Raw genomic sequence first — 18708 nt, 5'->3', positions numbered from 1 at the left:
CATCGGATATCGAAGTATCGACCTTATTCGTACCTACTATATGTTTAATTCCTTAAAGTTGCATTGGGCTCGTACTTACCTAACAATTATAATATTCAAAAAAAACCGGCCAAGTGAGATTCGTATTTTTCGATATTTTGCACGATAAATCAAAAAATATGCATAAAAATATATAAAAATCTGTTTTAGAATGTAGGTACAAGTAAAGCCCTTTCATATGATACCCTACTTATCTAACTTTGAAAATAAGTATTAATATTTTGTTCATTAACACATTTTAATTTTTTTTCTGTGATGTAACCACAAATTCACGGTTTTCGCATTTATTCCTTTACTTGTGCTATAAGACCATCCTACCTACTACATGATTCTAGGTCAACGGGAAGTTGATACAGCCCGCTGATAGACAGACGAACGGACGGACAAATAGGATCCCATGAAACCCTTCGGGTACGGAACCCTAAAAACTAAGTAGGTAGGTATAGGTTATATAGGTAGGTAGGTATATAATAATGATATGTAATTAATAGTAATATATACTTATAATTTTAGTTAGTAGGTATCTACCTAATATTTCGAATTCGTATTGCCCTACCATAAAGTATGAACGTTAGGTATATACATTCATATGCCCTACATAAAAATTGCAATAGGCCTATAGTGGCAGTGTGAACGAAAACACGACCGACGATTCAGGAGGTCGGGGGTTCGATCCCGGAACGCACTTAACTCCGAAAAGTTACAGGTACCTACCTACTTCCTCTAACTTTTCGGTGCGTTTTAAACAATGGAATAATCACAAAAGGAGTTTGTGACTTGACTACAATACAATCTCACCTGGTGGTAAGCGATGCAGTCTACGAAGCGGGCTAACCTGTACGGGGTCTGGCAGTTTTTAATAAACCCATCAAACAAAGAGAATAATATTATCACTACGTTTTAAAACCCATGCCCCTTTGGTTTCTTATTTCTATACGGCATCATCGTACCGGAACGCTAATAGCTTCGGTGGCAGTGGCACGGCTTTGCCAGACCAGACCAGAAATTATACGATTCCAAACCCCTGATCTTCCACTAATAAGACCAGAGCGCTTACCAGTTACCACTGTGCAAAGGAGCTTGTCAAAAGATGTGCATAGTGCATGTATGTCTACCTCAATCCTGATGCTGCAAGGTACTGTACTCCTAAAAGCTGTGGTGATTTAAAGAACGTTTTGAGAAAAGGATAATTTAAGAAAAAGGACGATGAGAAAAGGATAATTTGAGAAAAAGGACTGAGAAAAGGATTATGAGAAAAGAATATTATAAGAAAAAGGACTATGAGAAAAGGATATTTTGAGAAAAGAACATTGAGATAAGACATTCTGAGAAATAACAAAAATTATTTTTGTTTGTTCTCAGAATGTCAGGATGGCCGGTGAGGAGCTGGAAAACTGATGAAATATCTTCCAAATAATTGTACCTAAATTGTACTATTTAGTACCTTTATTAAGATAATTAGTACTTTGATTAGTACCTTGGGAAAAGGTCATTATGTGCTGAAAATTAAAAAGAGCAACCGCCAAGTTTCTTGCTGGTTCTTCTCGGTAGGAACGTCATTCCGAACCAGTGGTAAATTAAAACTACCTGACTATTCATAAGCATTTGTAAAAAGTTTACTTGAATAAAAAACATATTCTATTCTATTCTAGACACTGAAAATTTGACCTTCCAGGAATTTAACCAGCACAGATCATAGCAGGGTTCTTTCTAGCTTAAAAAAAACAAAACTGGTTTGTAAGAAAGTTTAATTATCATAGAAGTTTTGAAAAGGTCTCCAGTGTTTATTAACAAAGAAACTAAACAATTAATTTAGATAAGTACTAACATAATTATTATGATTTTATGCTAGGTATTACAGTCTAGGAATAATAATTAAATAAATTTCCTTTTATATAAATACACTAGATGTGATTACCAAAGTAAATGTTCTTAAAATAGCTAACAGTACATACATACATACATACATACATCGTGCGTGGGAGCGAAGGGCTACCGTCTAACATAGATTCATTCATAAAGGCCGATTTACATTACGCCAGCTATCGACTGCCAAGTTGAATGCATACATTTTAAGAACACACTCGCCATATTTGCTGTCAACTGTCATGTAGTGTCAACTGTGAAAGTACGGTTTACCCTTGATTGAGGACTAAAAACGTACTTCTGACATAACACAGAGCTAAAATGGCGAGTGAGATCTCAAATGTGTGCACTATGCACCCAACAGTAAAGATTTTGTCAGTTACTGATGCTAAGGCTGCGATCTATGGTGCGTAGTTTGACTTTGCTCAGACTTAAGCTTCAGTTAAAACGAGACAGATTCATATCAGCCATATAACGCTGTCTCATCTCATCTAATTTGAACAGTGTCTTAAGTCTGATCAAAATCAATGTGCGCTCTATAGATCTCAGGCTATGTATTGCTGCGTCAAACGCTGTAATAACATTAAATTAATTTACACTATAAAGTACCAGAGCAGCGCTGACTTGTCTTGAGCAGTCAGTAACAGGCTCAATCAGTACACTGAACTGACTCACGCGAGTTACATGACAACATCGGCAGTGAGTCAGCGCAAACACGAGTAACTGCCCTAATGTAAATCCAGCTTAATAGATTGTCGTATCTAACTCCCAATCTGACGTATGCTGTTCACATGATCAGTATCGGAGTCAGCATAGACGAGTCAGCGACTGGCCCAATGTGAACGTGCCTTAAGTATTGCAAGTTTGGAAGGTTTCCCTCTAGTGTGGAGATCAACACGGCATGTCCAGCATTAAATAAAGGCTCGTGAATCATTCACACACACATCTTAGGGTGCCTGTCCACTGAAGCGGTGCGGAACGGAGATGTGTTGAGCAGACCAATCAGATTGTCGGTAAATGACGTGATATTTTTATTTAGTCATCTGATAAAACTCCGATTGATCAACTATACACATCTCTGCTCCGCTCCGCTTCAGTGGACAGGCACCCTTACGCGCCGTCGGCCCAGAGAGAAATATTCTAATATAGAACCAAGGGACCACAGACTAAAGGAAATGGATAGACGAAACACGCGACACAAAACCCTTAAAAGTGAAGCCATTTGTGTGCGTGTCAATCAACCGTTTTGTACAGGTTTTGTGTACCTATATTCTGGAATACATTAATTTAATCTTATTTTATTTTGATTTATTAATAAATCAAATTAATCAAACTATTAGATTAATTGACAGGTTAAAAAAATTTAGTCAATAATATGATAAATAAATCAAGTCATCAATTGATATGAAGGAATAAACTAATCAATAAATGAATTAATTAAAAAGCAAGTGTTTAAAACCAGTTAAAAAATGAACAACTTTTTTAACCTGTTAATTGACAAACATCATTAAGATTAATAATTATTAAAAAGCTTTGATTTCTCTGGACCACTTTCTGGGTTTTGCTAATACTGTCTACCCCTTTCCTGTAGTCTGTGTTGTGGGTAGGAATGTAGAGTTCTATACAATAGACTGGGGACGGTCGGCGATCATCACTAACAACAAAAATTTTAGATTTATCTCAGGCCCTCAAGCGTAAGCTTCCAAGTTGACAAAAGTGACATTGGAGTTGACTAATCTGTCCAATAAGGTTTCCAGGCAACGTTCGAGAAAATTTTCATAGATGGCGCTAAATACTACCACCACTAAAGATGAAACAATACCTATATCTATATGATCTATGCTTTAATTTTTTAAATTCAAATCGGATGCGAAATTAATTAATAACTTCTATTATAGTTCACAGATTTTGTGAAGAAGAAACGCAAGGAAAATGGCTCTTACTCTTCATCTAAGTCATTGATTGACACGACCTAAATATTAAGGCATAGATCATAATATAGATATAGGTATTATTTTTCATCTTTAGTGGTGGTAGTATTCAGCGCCATCTATGAAAATTTTCTCGAACGTTGCCTGGAAACCTCATTTTTGGTATTTGACTATCTGAAGTGTCACATTTGTGGTTACACTAGTAGTTTAGTTAGCTGACTGAGCTATAACGCGTGAAATTAAGTCCTCATGCGGCATTTTAACTTTTTCTGTCAAATTTCATGTCAAATTTTTGTTATTTTATAGGTGAGATTTGACATGACAGTTGACCAATAGAGTTAAAATGACGCGTGAGGAGTCATTTTGTACAGACTATACCGAGATTTTTTAGCTTGTTCTATTTGTCCCCACCAAGGTGTGTATAGAGTGGATTTTCTTCCACCTATCCCCTATTCTATTTCAATGAAATATAGAATACAACTCGACAAATGCAAAAAAGCGGTTGCTGAAAGGTCCAGTAGCCCAGTAAAGACTGTCTGGTAAAGCCAAGCGTCTTAATTTTATTTCTGTCTGTATTTTCATTGAGTACTGTCATATCTGCAATATTAGACATTGGCTTATATATTACTTCGTATGGACAGGGTTATTGAATAAACAAAATGGCACCGACTCATTATTGGTGCGTAAATGTTAATTATGCACTAATACAACCTCAGTGATGACTGGATTTCAAACGGGTAGTTCATTAGTATCTAAGAGGTGGCGCTGATTTACTTGATTTGTTTGGTTTCTAAAATGTAAAAAATTTTGTTCACTTGACCATGTCTTGTCTTGATGGGAAAAGGCCAAAAAATCGGGGTAGCTCAGTCAGCAGCTATCTGCAAACTAAAGTACTAGTGCAACCATAAATCTGACATTCCAGGTCGAAAAATAGATGTTTTTGCCTCTAGCAGCCATAGCATCTAAAAAAGCTCAAATATTAAAAATCTGCTCAGGTGCTAACAATCAGTTGATCAGAATTAGTTGCAAATAAATGCTGCTATAAATCATATTATCAGCTGCTATAAATCATATGATCAGCTGCTAAAAATCATATGATCAGCTGCTAAAAATCAAATGATCAGCTCATACTATTACCGTATTCAAGTGCAGATCTTATTCACTCATAAAATATGACGTTATAATGTTGGTAAAGTAGCAAAGTTATGACTTACAAATCATGCCTGTTATAATTAATTGTACTAATGGGCAGAGACGTGTCTAGCAGACCAATCAGAATTATTGATAGATGTAAAAAAAATATCATATTATGGTCTATCTATCAATATTCCAATTATTGGTCTATTGAACACTGCTCTGCTGAAATTAATGACAGTACTGGAACAGGGAGATGTTAACTGCAATGTCACATATAATTGCATACATTTTGAGATCTCACCCGCCATTTTAGCTCCATGTATCAACTGTCATGTCAAAAGTATGGTTCACCTTTATATTAAGGACTAAAATCGTATTTTTTTTTTAATAAAAATGGCGAGCAAACAAGCCGGCGGGTCACCTGATGTTAAGTGATTACCGCCGCCCATGAGCATTTGCAGTACCAGAGGAACCACCAATGCGTTGCCAGCCTTTCAGGAATTTGTTGGTCCGTCCCTCGAATAACCCCATGTTGTAATCCGCCACCGCCGAAGGGAGTTAATTCCACAGTTAAGGATCTGGCACAACGGGTGGTCAAAGTCCTCCAGACACCCAGGTGGTGCGGGTGGAATTGTTTGCGGTGGCGTGCGGTGCGGTTGTAGAAAAAGGAGGGCGGAATGAGATCAAACAACTCTTCAGAAGACTCTCCATTATAAAGGCGATAGAACACGCAAAGAGCCGGTTAGTTTGGGATCGTCCACAAGTCGAACAGCCGGCCATTGACATGACAGTTGATGCATAGAGCTAAAATGGCAAGTGAGATGTCAAAATGTATGCACTTACAGTCACTTTTCGCTCACACTAGGGCTTCGTGTTACAGTTTAGCCGCTCTTGAACAGGAGTATTGCAACCTGGCCAAGATAGAAGTAGATGAAGTGACGCGTCTCGTGCGTCACGTAGGAGCCGAAGTTGCGACCCACGATGCAATGCCACGTTGGGTTGTACTTCTTGTCAAACTCCTTCTTGATAAATGCTGCTATATCCTGGAAAACAATTATTTCATATCATCACTACCCATAGGTAACTACCAGCTTGTGCTCGCGACTTCGTTCGGGTCATCATCATCATCATCATCAGCCAATAGACGTCCACTGCTGGACATAGGTCTCTTGTAGGGACATCCACACGCCACGGTCTTGCGCCGCCTGGATCCAGCGGCTCCCAGCGACTTGTCTGATGTCGTCCGTCCACCTAGTGGGGTGCGAGGTCGCCATTCCAGCACCTTGGGACCCCAACGTCTATCGATTGTACGAACTATGTGCCCTGCCCATTGCCACTTCAGCTTCGCAACCCGTTGAGCTATTATTGTATATTTGTTCGCGTGGACTACATAAATTTGAAATCCCCATTTGACTCACTTTATTAATATTATTATTTTAAACTAGCTGATGCCTGCGACTTCGTCCGCGTGGATTTACGTTTCTCAAAATCCCGCAGGAACACTTTGATTTTCCGGGTTAAAAAGTAGCCTATGTATTAATCCAGGATATAATCTATCTCCATTCCAAATTTCAGTCAAATCGGTCCAATAGTTTTTGCGTGATCGGTGATTGAGTAACAAATATCCACACTTTCACATATATTATTAGGATATTACGATTAGGATTAGTAATTAGTAATTAGTATGGATTTTGTAAGTTTCAATTAGAGTGCCTCTTTCTCGCCTGCTTTTGAGGCGATCAAAGAAACATGATGATGATGAATTCATCATTCTTTGATCATAGGTTGACTCACTTTTTCAATGTTGAATTTCTCAAGTGCTTGCGTGGCGCAGTCCACAGCGTCCTGCTGCATCTCCTCGCTCATGTCAGCATTCTTGATCACCGCCTTGCGGTCACACATCTTGTCAGCTGTATTGCTGGAATACAACACAAACAAATAGAATAGAATAGAATATATTTTACAAGTGCTTTTGAATTGTCAGATAGTTCAATTTACCACTGGTTCGGAATGGTGTTCCTACTGATTTTTGAAAAGTGGTGATAGTAAAAAGAATACCCGGCTAAGTTTGTTGTGGGCTCTTCTCAGACCTGGGCGCGTTTGGAACCCTCGTAGCTTTAGTTTTAAGTTTGCGTGATAATTATCACTACTATTTTATATCTTACAAATCTATCAACTGACAATCAAAAAGAGTAATTTATTACCTATTTTAAATAAATCATTTGAATTTTGAATTTGATTTTTTTACAGTGTTAATATTACTGTACAAGCAATTGCAGCCTATATTAAGTACTGAGCAGTCTCTCTTGAGCGATGAGAGCCTAGTGGTTAGGATGTCAGCCTTCTTTTAGGGAGGTCATGGGTTTGGACACTTAGGGCAAGATCTATAGAGCGCACTCAGACTTAGCTTATACTTAAGACAGAGATAAAACGAGACAGAGCTATATCTCTCATATAAATCTGTCTCGTTTTAAGTCAATCTTAAGTCTGAGCAAAGTCAAAGTGCGCTCTATAAATCTCAGCCTCAGTCCTGTGTCTACTGAGATGCCTGCAGGAGCTAATATTACATTATTTCCCCCCCGGGCATCACCACGTTGTTAGAGAAGTCATCAAAAACATTCAAAACCTTTGACATGTCAACTAAAATAGGCTAAGTACAATTCATCAAAAAAAAACAGCTTACAAATTCAGACTTTATTCAGAAACAATTAGGTTCACTTTCATTCAACGCTAGTTTTCTACACGTCCACTCGACGCGCGCCAAATACGTCTACTGTGGATGTAAAGACGCGAATAAAATGCGACACTTTCCATTCCAGTGAAAAGGTTATCATAATCGTATGACATTATTACGATTTTCCACATGCGTGAAACACGCCATTGATTGTTTATGTTCAATATCGGACTCTAAAAATAACTCAAAGGTCAGGCGCGAAGCTATCCCCCGCGCGCCCTTTATGAATTTCCCGTTTTTCTCCTGAAAATCTTGTTAGCCCAATAAATAAAATGTGTTAAGTACTTTATTACCTTTCAGAATTTACAGCCTGAGAAGATTTTCTTGTTATTTTAACACGGGCACTCGCGGTTATGCCAGTCATCAAAAAAAATTAAATAGAAGCCTAGAGAACCTCCGTAAATAAAACGGGGCCTGATACTAGATAATGGTTTTACATTGCTATGGGGGTTATCACCATAGAAACATAAATTAAATCAATAAAATTACTTTAGTACACATTTATTGCGAATGTTAGCGAAAAGTGTTGGAGCGCCAATACTTTTGTTCACTGTTTTTCAGCCTATAAATGGTGTATTACAATAAAATTATATTGCGACAGTAGGGAATCCTTAAAACTAAAGAAAACGCATAATAAATTTATAAATTACTCACTTTTACGTCGGACTGAGATCAAATTTTCACGTAATGATTTTGATACCGGAGATTCTTTGACTACTTTCTAGAGGATTCTTGCAAAGGCTTCTTTCAGCGGATTGACAAGTCGTATTGCGCTAGAGGGCGTTCTTATTTCAAAATAGTTCAAAAATCGAAGTTTAAAAAAAGTTTTGTAATAACTTTTTAATTTTTATTTCTCATACTGGCTTATAATAATTGAAAATAATGTTTTTATTATTTCGCAATCTTCCATTATTAAAATAATACCTATCTTAATAAAAATAATATTTTCATCAGCTTATTATCGCACCTGCTGCAAACAATGCAACCGTTTAGAATAGAAATTAAATATTTTAAATTAAGTAACTACCTACAAAAAATTAATACTATTTTTGCGTCCTAAAAACAGTAAAACTTTAATTTAAAAATATATTTTTCTGACCGTTCAAGCCGTGAAATATTGTGAGTTTAACATATTATTTCTAAAGCAAAGAATGATGTAGGTATTCCTATGCCGATGTTCTAAAGTTACCCGTGACTACCGTAACCACAGACTATTGCCTACAACTTTCTGAACGCACAACGCTTCCAAAACGTGCCTTTTGACCGGAATTTCGACGCCATCTTTAAAATAGACAAAAAAACGCCCGCCGACCACGATCACCTGAAGAAGCTTGTAATTGTAATATTCTATATATTTCGCTAAATTTTTAATATTCTATAGTTTTAAATTGTTTGAATAGACAAAATAATGTCTGGTGGTAGTGGCGGTAGCAGGAATGAGTGCAGGATATACGTCGGGAATCTGCCCCCGGACATCAGAACAAAAGACATCCAAGACCTGTTTTACAAATTCGGCAAAGTTACCTTCGTCGATTTGAAAAATAGAAAAGGACCACCGTTCGCTTTCGTAGAATTCGAAGACCCTAGGTAAGTTTTCAAAATATATCTACTTGTTACTATTTACTAAGTCAATTTCAGTTGCGATTCGTACAACATAAAACATTATCTTAATTAGAGCATATTAGCGATGATAAGTGCGCCTCAATTTATTGCGTGGTTGTAATAATTGTATTTTTCCTTCTTGTGGAATGCTTGTCAACCATTTCATATCGCAACTTTTGTTAGGTGCTTTCAAATGAGGGTAAATACTAATTGATTTATAGGTACTTATTTAAACTTGAATGAAAATAAGGTTCCAAATTTTCTTAGACATTGTTTTGTTTTTAGGGTTTGTACCCCAAAAGGTATTAAGGAACCCTTATAGGATCACACCTTGCCGCTGTCTGTCTAACCTGTTAAGTTAAGGGAATCAAAACCTATAGGGTATTTCCCGCTGACCTACAATCACGAAAGGCAGGTAGCAATGTCTTATAGCACAAGTAAAGGGAAAAATTCGAAAACTGAGTTACATTATAAAAAATTTAAGTGTCATTTCTTGTATTATGGTATGGAACCCTTCACATGCAATTCTAACTTGCTCTTGACCGATTTTCTTTTACATTGTTTGTGCTGTGAGCTATCTGGAATGCTGATAACAATGCAAATATGTAAGAGTTGATCCAACAATCAACAGTGTTACAAAATGGTAGTACAATTGGTACATGTAAATATTTAAACTGAAAAGGTGATTGACTGATCTATCAACGCACAGCTCAAACTACTGGACGGATTGGGCTGAAATTTGGCATGCAGATAGCTATTATGACGTAGACATCCGCTAAAATAGTTAGCAGTTAGTACCCTTCCGGCGTGGGAACCTAAAAATTATCACTTAATGAGCTTGCCACTCCTACCATCCGCCTCAGGAAAGTCCAAAATTCATTTGTGGGTATGGGTATAACCTTTTATAACAAAATTCCACAATCTCTATTTTAGACTTGCCTTTACACAAGTTGAAAAAAAAAACTATTAAAAGTATGCTCCTGAAAAAAGCATATTACACAATCGAAGATTATCTAAATGATAAGAGAACTCTCTCTTTTGTCACTCTTTCCAGCAATGTGCAGGATTGCAAATACTTTTTTATACATGGCATATAAATCATCATCATCCATCATCATGATCAACCTATTGCCGGCTCACTACAGATCATGGGTCTCCTCTCAGACTGAGAAGGATTTTGTCCATAGTCTACCACGCTGGCCATGTGCGGATTGGTAGACTTCACACACCTTTGAGAACATTATGGAGAACTCAGGCATGCAGGTTTCCTCACGATGTTATCCTTCACCTGTAAAGCAAGTGATATTTAATTAATTAAAATGCACATAACTCCGAAAAGTTAAAGGTGTGTGCCCCCGACCTCTGATTAAAAGGCGGACATCCTAACCACTATCACAGGCTATCACAGGTTTTTTAATATAAATATTGTATATTAAATCTTTGAAATGAGCAACCGCCGAGTTTCTTGCTGGTTCCTCTCGATAAGAAAGGCATTCCGAACCAGTGGTAGATGAATTTGACGATTCAAAAGTACTTGTAAAAGTTTAATTGAATATTTTTATTTATTTATTTGACCAGGGACGCAGATGACGCCGTGCGAGCTCGCGACGGCTACGACTACGATGGCTATAGGCTTCGGGTGGAGTTTCCACGGGGAGGAGGTGGTGGGGCTCGCGGGGGCCGGTCTCAGGGTGACCGCTTCGGCCCGCGCCCCGCCGTCAGAGGCCCGCCGGCCCGGCGCTCCGAGTACCGGGTACTCGTCACCGGCCTGCCGCCGTCTGGGTCTTGGCAGGTGAGATGTTATATACTATGGTGGTGTCCAGCTTTCCACATGCCTATCGATAGTTCAATATCCATAGACTAGCTATCAATAGTGGTTTACAAGCACAAGCATTGATGTGGAGGTTCATTGTTAGACATTCTTTGCTTTAGATATATAGATTTTGAAGGCAATACTATCATTACTATTGATATATGTCCCGCAAATTGCTATTGTGCTGGAACCATGTTTATGACGTCATTTCACTTTTTTTTGTTATTTCTGACACATGAAGGATTGACACATGGTGTAAATGAAGTGAAACGAGGGCCTTTTTGAGACCTTTATTAAGTCTGCTTTGCCCGATGATGAGAACTCATGCTGGAGGGGTGTGGGGTGGAACAGGTAAGTGCGTGTCGGCGCCTCTGCGTACATCGTACGTAGCGTATTGCCTGGTTTACCCTGCGGTGGCCCAATGAATAACAGATTATGAGATCTGAGGGCTTACATTTATACTCTCTACAGCCTCAATAGCTTAACGGATAAAGGAGTGGACTGAAAACCTAAAGGTTTAAACCCCGCCCGTTGCACTATTGTCGTACCTACTCCTAGCACAAGCTTTACCGTTAATTGGAGGGGAAAGGGGAATATTAATCAACATGATAAACTTGCCTATATTCTTTAAAAAAAATCACTTACCGTTGTCTTTAGTAATTCCTTCACAGGGCCCCAGATGACGCTGTCTAGCTGTTAAAGCTAGGCTATCACAGTTTAAGGCCCTATACATTATATTATTATCACTTGTCGCAGGACCTCAAGGACCACATGCGCGAAGCGGGCGACGTGTGCTTCGCGGACACGTTCAAGGACGGCACGGGCGTGGTGGAGTTCCTGCGCCACGAGGACATGAAGTACGCGGTCAAGAAGCTCGACGACTCACGCTTTCGGAGCCACGAGGTATGGAAATTGTGAAACAACCGGCCGAGTGCGAGTCGGGCCTCGCTCCCTTAGGGTTCCGAACACTTAATTAATAAAATGATGTGTTTTGTGTGGCGGAAAAAATTTCAAAATATTTGTCGTTTACGCCCTGTGACGTCATTAATCGCCTTGCGTACAGCGTGACGTTAATAATGAATTATATTTAAAATAACGATTTTTTTAATTTTTTTTTTTAAATATTCTCTTTAATCATTGAATTCTAGTCCCATAAACTACCGCTGTACAAATCACATATCACATAATTTTATTACTACTTGTCAATCGTAAATGTTTGTCCCAGGGTGAGGTTTCATACATCCGAGTGAAAGAAGACTACGGCAGCGGAGGAGGCGCCAGCGGCGGCGGCGGTGGTGATAGGGATAGGTGAGTAATAAATATTATGTTTTTTATTACACTGTTGTTAAATGCTAACTCCCTTTTTCTCTCTCTCTCTCTCTCTCTCTCTCTCTCTCTCTCTCTCTCTCTCTCTCTCTCTCTCTCTCTCTCTCTCTCTCTCTCTCTCTCTCTCTCTCTCTCTCTCTCTTTCTCTCTCTTTCTCTCTCTGTTACGTAATCCTATACAAATGACAGTTACAAAAACTCACCATTTTGATACACCAACCAATCACAAACGAAACTGAATGTTTTTGACATACATACATGTTGTGATTCTTCTGGGAATCGCGCCCGACGCCTTGACGCTAGGCTACGGTTCACTATGCTACGTATTTAAAAAAATATTTAGAAGTTTCCTTGAAGTGTAAGGTAAAAACACTATCATAAAAATGATGTTGTTATTGGTCGGCCAGTGGCCACTCAAAATAGTTAACGCCCACTGAGGTTTTGTCCTTGTCATTTGTGTGGGATTACGTAACAGAGAGAGTGCTGTACTAACTTTGTTGTTCTGTTTCATAAGGTCTCGCTCATACTCGCCGCGCTCGCCGTCGTTCGCGCGGCGCCGCGGCTCGCCCACCTACTCGCCGGTGCGCCGCTCGTACTCGCGCTCCCGCTCGCGCTCGCGCAACAACTACTGAGGTCGGTAAGCTTCTCACACGACACTGCAGTCCTACATACACTACATACTCCTCCCACAAGTTCCACATTGTGGCTAATTCCGCTGTACACAATCTCGAAACCAAACTAAAATGGCACGTCTAAATCTATTACTATCCCTTGACACACTCAACCGCTGGAGAAACTTGCCAGGGTTAAACCACTCGAAAGCGCTGGTTAAATCCTTCAGCAAGAAGGTAGCATCTGAGGTGCTGTCGCTTAACAGAAGTAACATGTGCATCCTGGTGCGAGCTTTAACGGGCCACTGTGGCCTGAAAAGGCACATGTATAACCTTAAGCTCCAGGGCTCGGACACCTGCAGGCTGTGCCACGAGTCTCCCGAGACTCCGATGCATATTATCTGCTTCTGCCCTGCACTGATGCACAAACGTAGCGTTCACCTAGGGAGACACATCATTTATCCGGAGGACGTTACTTCAATTCCAGTCAAGAAGGTGCTGCTGTATCTGGCGGCCACAGGATTTGATAAGGAAGTGTGAAGTGGAGGCAAACACAATAGATCGGAGACGCTCGCAGTGATTCAGGGATAGCAAGGACCTGTATAGCCCCAAAGAAGAAAGAAGAAGAAGAAGAAGATTACTATCCCTTTCACAATGTTGCTTGCGGAAAAAGATAGCACTAGATTTAGACATGTTAATTTAGTTTAGTTTAGAGATTGTGTACAAGAGAATCGGCCCCAATATTTGATTAAGTCCTTCTCACAAAATATATTTAAGCCGGGTTCACATGTAATGGGTCACAAATCACTTGAACCAAATTCTCTTACACTTCGACAACAATTACTGATCACTCTTACACTGAAGTTGGTAAGCTCTTCACATAACATAAAGTCTTTATAAATGAAGTCTTTATTTATGGACGAGCGCACTCGGACCGTGTCAACCTGGCAACCTTAAGGTATAAATTAAATACACAACCAGAATTGTGAATTTTATTCTTATAGAACTACAAAAAATAATTAATTAAATGCAGAAACAACGCAGATTTTAATGGCAAATAGTTTATGATATATTTTCGTAAGATTCCAATAAAACTGCATTTTATATATTAACAAAACTTACCTCCACAGTTATTTTGGATAAACCTTGGAATTCATGGAATTTATTCAGCTTTGCATAAAACCTATTGTAATTTACTCTGCTTTGGATGAAATATATTGGAATTTATTCTGCTTTGGATGAAATCTATTGGAATTTATTCAGCTCTGTATAAAACATATTGGAATTTATTCAGCTTTGGATGAAACCTATTGGAATTTACTCAGCTTTGAATAAAACATATTGGAATTTATTCAGCTTTGGATAAAATCTATTGGAATTTATTCAGCTCCGAATAAAATATATTGGAATTTATTCAGCTTTGGATGAAACCTATCGGAATTGGTTTAGCTGTCACTTGACAGCCTGATTGCCATCTCAACCTGTCGCAGACTATAGTTTTGTCGCACTCTGCATTACTCAGGAATTTCAAGGACATCACAGCAACACTAGTATAAGAAATATTATGAATTTTATAATATCTTTCAATAGTAGTCAAATATTAGTTTTTCTGTTTATTCTTTCTGTTACAAATTTTGTGTGTATGAAATATTAACGTAAATAGAGATGGATAACTTTATTCAAACGGACTTTTATAAGCTTTTTGGACGAAGGACTGTTGGTAATTAATCTACCAGTGGTTGAACATGTTACCAGGACGAGTCCGTAAGTTGTGTTTGTTATGTGTTTGGTGTATATTGTGCTCGGGACTGAAGGGTGGATGTTTTCAGCGGCTAGCGAGCGACGCGGCACGGGGACTGCGCGGCGCGGCGGCGGCAGTTAGACATAAGACGCGTTCTATTGTATTGACTCCCACAGACATACACAAAATATTTTCGTAATGTGGAACCTTTGACAATAACATTAAACAAAAATAATGTTTACAGTTACCACTACTAAAGTAACTAGGCTGCGCCAGCAAGTCTGATTGCAGCCAAGTGCTAGGCTAATATTTTAACACAAGTGCGAAGTTGGACTCGCACACGAAGGGTTCCGAACCATTATACAAAAAAATAACACTTTAATTTTTTTTTAAATTTTTATGGCAACCATTTTTTTATATTTTTTTGTGATGTAAGCACAAATTCCTGGTTTTCGGATTTTCCCACTTACATGTGCTATAAGACTTACCTACCTGCCAAAGTTTATGATTCTAGGTCTAGGTTTCTTGACAAACTCGACAGACAGACTGTAAGGGTATTAAGTATTTAGAAGTATTTATTATTTTATTATATTATTATTATTATTATTATTAAGGGTTCCTTTTGAGGTACGGAACCCTAAAAAGAGGCAGGAAAAGCAAGCAATACACACCACCAACACACTAAACACAAAACTACAAATATTTTCTAGGACACACTTAACATACTTTTCGCTCAGACACCGGAGCATGCGCAGAAATGTAGACTCCTGCACAATTGCAAAGTTGCTTTTCCTGCTTCTTTAGTAGTAGGAGGGCGGGTGGTGCATATCAGATGCTGCACATTGTACTACTATACAGATTTTTGGCGGATTATAGCGAATAAAACTCGTAGTTCCTTGTATGTCATTCTGCAAAGTAACGCCTACTTCTATCAAATAACCTATTTTAATTCTATCTAATAAGGGTTCCTTGTCCGTAGGTAGGTTTTCTTGACAGACACGACGGACAGGCAGACAACAAAGTGATCCTACAAGTTTTCCTTTTGAGGTACGGAACCCTAAGAAGCAGGCAATACACTCCACCAACACACTAAACACAAAACTACACATATTTTCTAGGACACACTTAACATACTTTCGCTCTGACACCAGAGCATCCACAGGAGATGTAGACTCCTGCACAAGTGCAAAGTTGCTTTTCCTGCTTCTTTAATAGTAGGAGGGCGGGCGGTGGATATTGCATGTTGCACATTGTACTGCAGATTGTCTGACATATATCTATATAAGGGTTATTTTTCCGTAGGTAGGTTCTCTTGACAGACACGACGGACAGACAGACCACAAAATTATCCTATATGGGTTCCTTTTGTCCTTTGGAGATACGGAACCCTAAGAAGCAGGAAAAGCAAGCAACACACTAAACACAAAACTACACATATTTTCTAGGACACACTTAACATACTTTTCGCTCCGACACTGGAGCATCCACAGGAGATGTAGACTCCTGCACAATTGCAAAGTTGCTTTTCCTGCTTTTTTAGTAGTAGGAGGGCGAGTACGTATCGCATGCTGCATACTGACAGATTTGTATGTTTGATGTTTTCGTATTTTACTATGTATTATATTATTGTTATATAATTAATATAATAAAAATATGAAATGGTATTGTCAAAGGTTTCACAAATTTTCAGTTTTTAAACTAAGTAAGCGTGGGTGTACTAAGTTACTCTTCGGATTGGCGGGAGTTTTTACCCAAAATATAATAATATATAAATAATATTAATGAAAGACTATTTTAAATTAATATGGATCAACAATTTCACTTACAAACTAAATTAATATAAAATTAGGATAAGTTTTTGGCTAATTCATCAGCGCGTTGCTTTTTTTAAAACCTTCCTTTCGACGTATTGAATTTTTCAAACGCTAAAACAAACAATGCTGATTTTATTTATTTAATGGGCCCTACAGAAAAGATGATTATACCCTATCCGCGGAATAAAGTTAGCGAAAAAAACTCCAAAATTTAGGTTAGCCATAAATCTCAATGGACACTAACCATTTTGAGACACCAACCAATCACAAACGAATTTTTTTTTCTAATTGAATTTGAAATGATTTTTTAACTAGTTTGTGATTGGTTGGTGTCTCAAAATGGTTAGCGCCCAGTGAGATTTTTGGTTCTATCATTTGTTTGGGATTACCGAACAGAATTTCATCATTCCGCGGATATGGATAGCAGTACTGTTTTTTACTCTTCTTGCATCTTATTCCTCATTTCTGAGGGTTATGACCCCTTGTCATTAATGTCATAATGGTAGGGTAAATCGGCGCTATTTGAACTAACGGAACGTTTTCATTTAAGCAATGACTAACGATGAACCATATCAATTTAAATTTTTTTTTTCGCCAACTGTACGGAGGGTAGTCTGTAAAAGTATAAATATTAGATGTTATGTATTAACTATTAAGAAGTTGTAAACGATTTATAATTAAAAGCATTTTCTTTTGTTTCATCCTCTTTGGATTGGATTGGATCGTTGGATGTGCTTGGCTGGAGGTGTGCTGAATGAGGGAACGGACTAGGACGTGAGGGAAGGACATAGGACGGATGAGGGAAGGACATAGGACATTAGGATAGGACGCACGGACGTAGGTCGGGACTCCAGTCTTTCTTGTTAAAAACTCTTTTGGACCGGACTTATAACCGGATCGGACGGACTCAAGCCCGGATCACGAGGATCTAGGATACCGTAAGGATTCCCCTGGGTATGATTTTGAAAATTTTTGCCAATAATACAAAACCAAAAAAAAAAGTGGGTGCGTGTACTTACGTACTCGCGTTAGAAGTTATACTTCTTTTTATTACTCTTTAAAACGTTAAAAAAATATTATTGCTATCAGTACAATATTGTGAAGCTTCTGCAGAATGCGAATACCTTCATATTTGAAACCTTAAAGTATAAAAAAAAATTGTTAACAACTTCACTACATGTGTGTCGCTTAGATGTTGCATGCAATAATTTGTACAATAAAAAAAAATCCCTCATGTTTTCCTCTAACGCACCTAAAGAAGTATAATTTCGTAACTGAATAATACTTAATTTTTTTTGAGTGCACGCCTCCGTACGAACAGAGAATTAATTTGTTTGTTTGACCATACCCTTAACTCACACTATTATTTTTGCTTTTCGATGTCTGCGTTTCCTAGACAGCGCTCCTATAGGGCCTGCGCAGACTGCGCAAACAGTTCGAGCATACGCGACCAATTATTCACATTATTTAGAATAGGCACGTTTTTATTCAAATATTCTTTTTATTCAAACAATGGCTCATGAATAATTAAAATATCGTCCTTATTTTCCATAGCTCTAAACTTATAGAGGAACATTATAATTCTAATGATTGTAGGTGTAAATCACACAATAGCTGATTTTCTTTATAAACAAATAGGGTGCCATCGAGGTAGGCCTGACAGAAGCGAAACTTATACGCATTTTTCAGTAGTAATTTTCTGTGGAAGTACAGCCACGCGTAGATATTAGTATATTTTTAAGGTAAAAGAATTAGTATAAGTATAAAAGAAATAAAAGAATTGGTATATTATTAAAATAAGTTCAATAGTTTCAGAGTTTATCGATTACAAACAAACAAATTCCTCTTTATAATATTTATTGGATATGAACGATATTTTATTATTGTTGAGCCATCCAAAAAGTGATCGCGCTTGCTCGAGCATTCGCTCGGTCTGCGTGGACGCAAGTAATTCTGTACATCCTAACAGATAGTCGATGTCATAATTTGTAACTAGCATGCTTCAGAGCTTCACATCCCGTGCTCGAGGGACGGATGACAGTGTGAATGGGCGACGGACGGATGGGTACTATGGTGTATTGCGTCCGAATTACAT

The 18708-nt window shown here is 38.2% G+C and overlaps 2 protein-coding genes across 4 annotated transcripts; one reads left to right on the top strand and one right to left on the bottom strand.

Annotated features, from left to right (window-relative positions):
• Positions 1 to 1770: 1770 nt before the first annotated feature.
• Positions 1771 to 8487, bottom strand: LOC117985583 (dynein light chain 2, cytoplasmic). Of its 3 annotated transcripts, none has more exons than XR_011237128.1 (4): positions 8362 to 8487; positions 6768 to 6891; positions 3020 to 6016; positions 1771 to 2861 (listed from the first exon to the last, which is right to left on the bottom strand). XR_011237128.1 is itself a non-coding variant. In XM_069500959.1 (4 exons), exons 2-3 carry the CDS (start codon positions 6873 to 6875, stop codon positions 5855 to 5857), a joined length of 270 nt encoding a protein of 89 aa, XP_069357060.1. In that variant the 5' UTR covers positions 6876 to 6891; positions 8362 to 8487; the 3' UTR covers positions 1771 to 5248; positions 5818 to 5854. The 3 variants fall into 3 exon arrangements, 2 of the variants coding, with proteins under 2 accessions (XP_069357060.1, XP_034828232.1); XM_069500959.1 differs by having other exon boundaries at positions 1771 to 5248; positions 5818 to 6016; XM_034972341.2 differs by having other exon boundaries at positions 1771 to 6016.
• A 487-nt stretch (positions 8488 to 8974) lies between these two features.
• On the top strand, positions 8975 to 18649 carry SF2 (splicing factor 2). The gene is made up of 6 exons (XM_034972340.2): positions 8975 to 9294; positions 10888 to 11101; positions 11879 to 12025; positions 12348 to 12430; positions 12962 to 13080; positions 14888 to 18649. Exons 1-5 carry the CDS (start codon positions 9116 to 9118, stop codon positions 13077 to 13079), a joined length of 741 nt encoding a protein of 246 aa, XP_034828231.1. The 5' UTR covers positions 8975 to 9115; the 3' UTR covers position 13080; positions 14888 to 18649.
• Positions 18650 to 18708: the final 59 nt, after the last annotated feature.

This window comes from Maniola hyperantus, chromosome 9 (assembly GCF_902806685.2).
Source record: "Maniola hyperantus chromosome 9, iAphHyp1.2, whole genome shotgun sequence".
NCBI classification, from domain to species: domain Eukaryota; kingdom Metazoa; phylum Arthropoda; class Insecta; order Lepidoptera; family Nymphalidae; genus Maniola; species Maniola hyperantus.
Note: the sequence above shows the minus strand (reverse complement) of the source record. Positions and strands in the feature narration are given on the sequence as shown.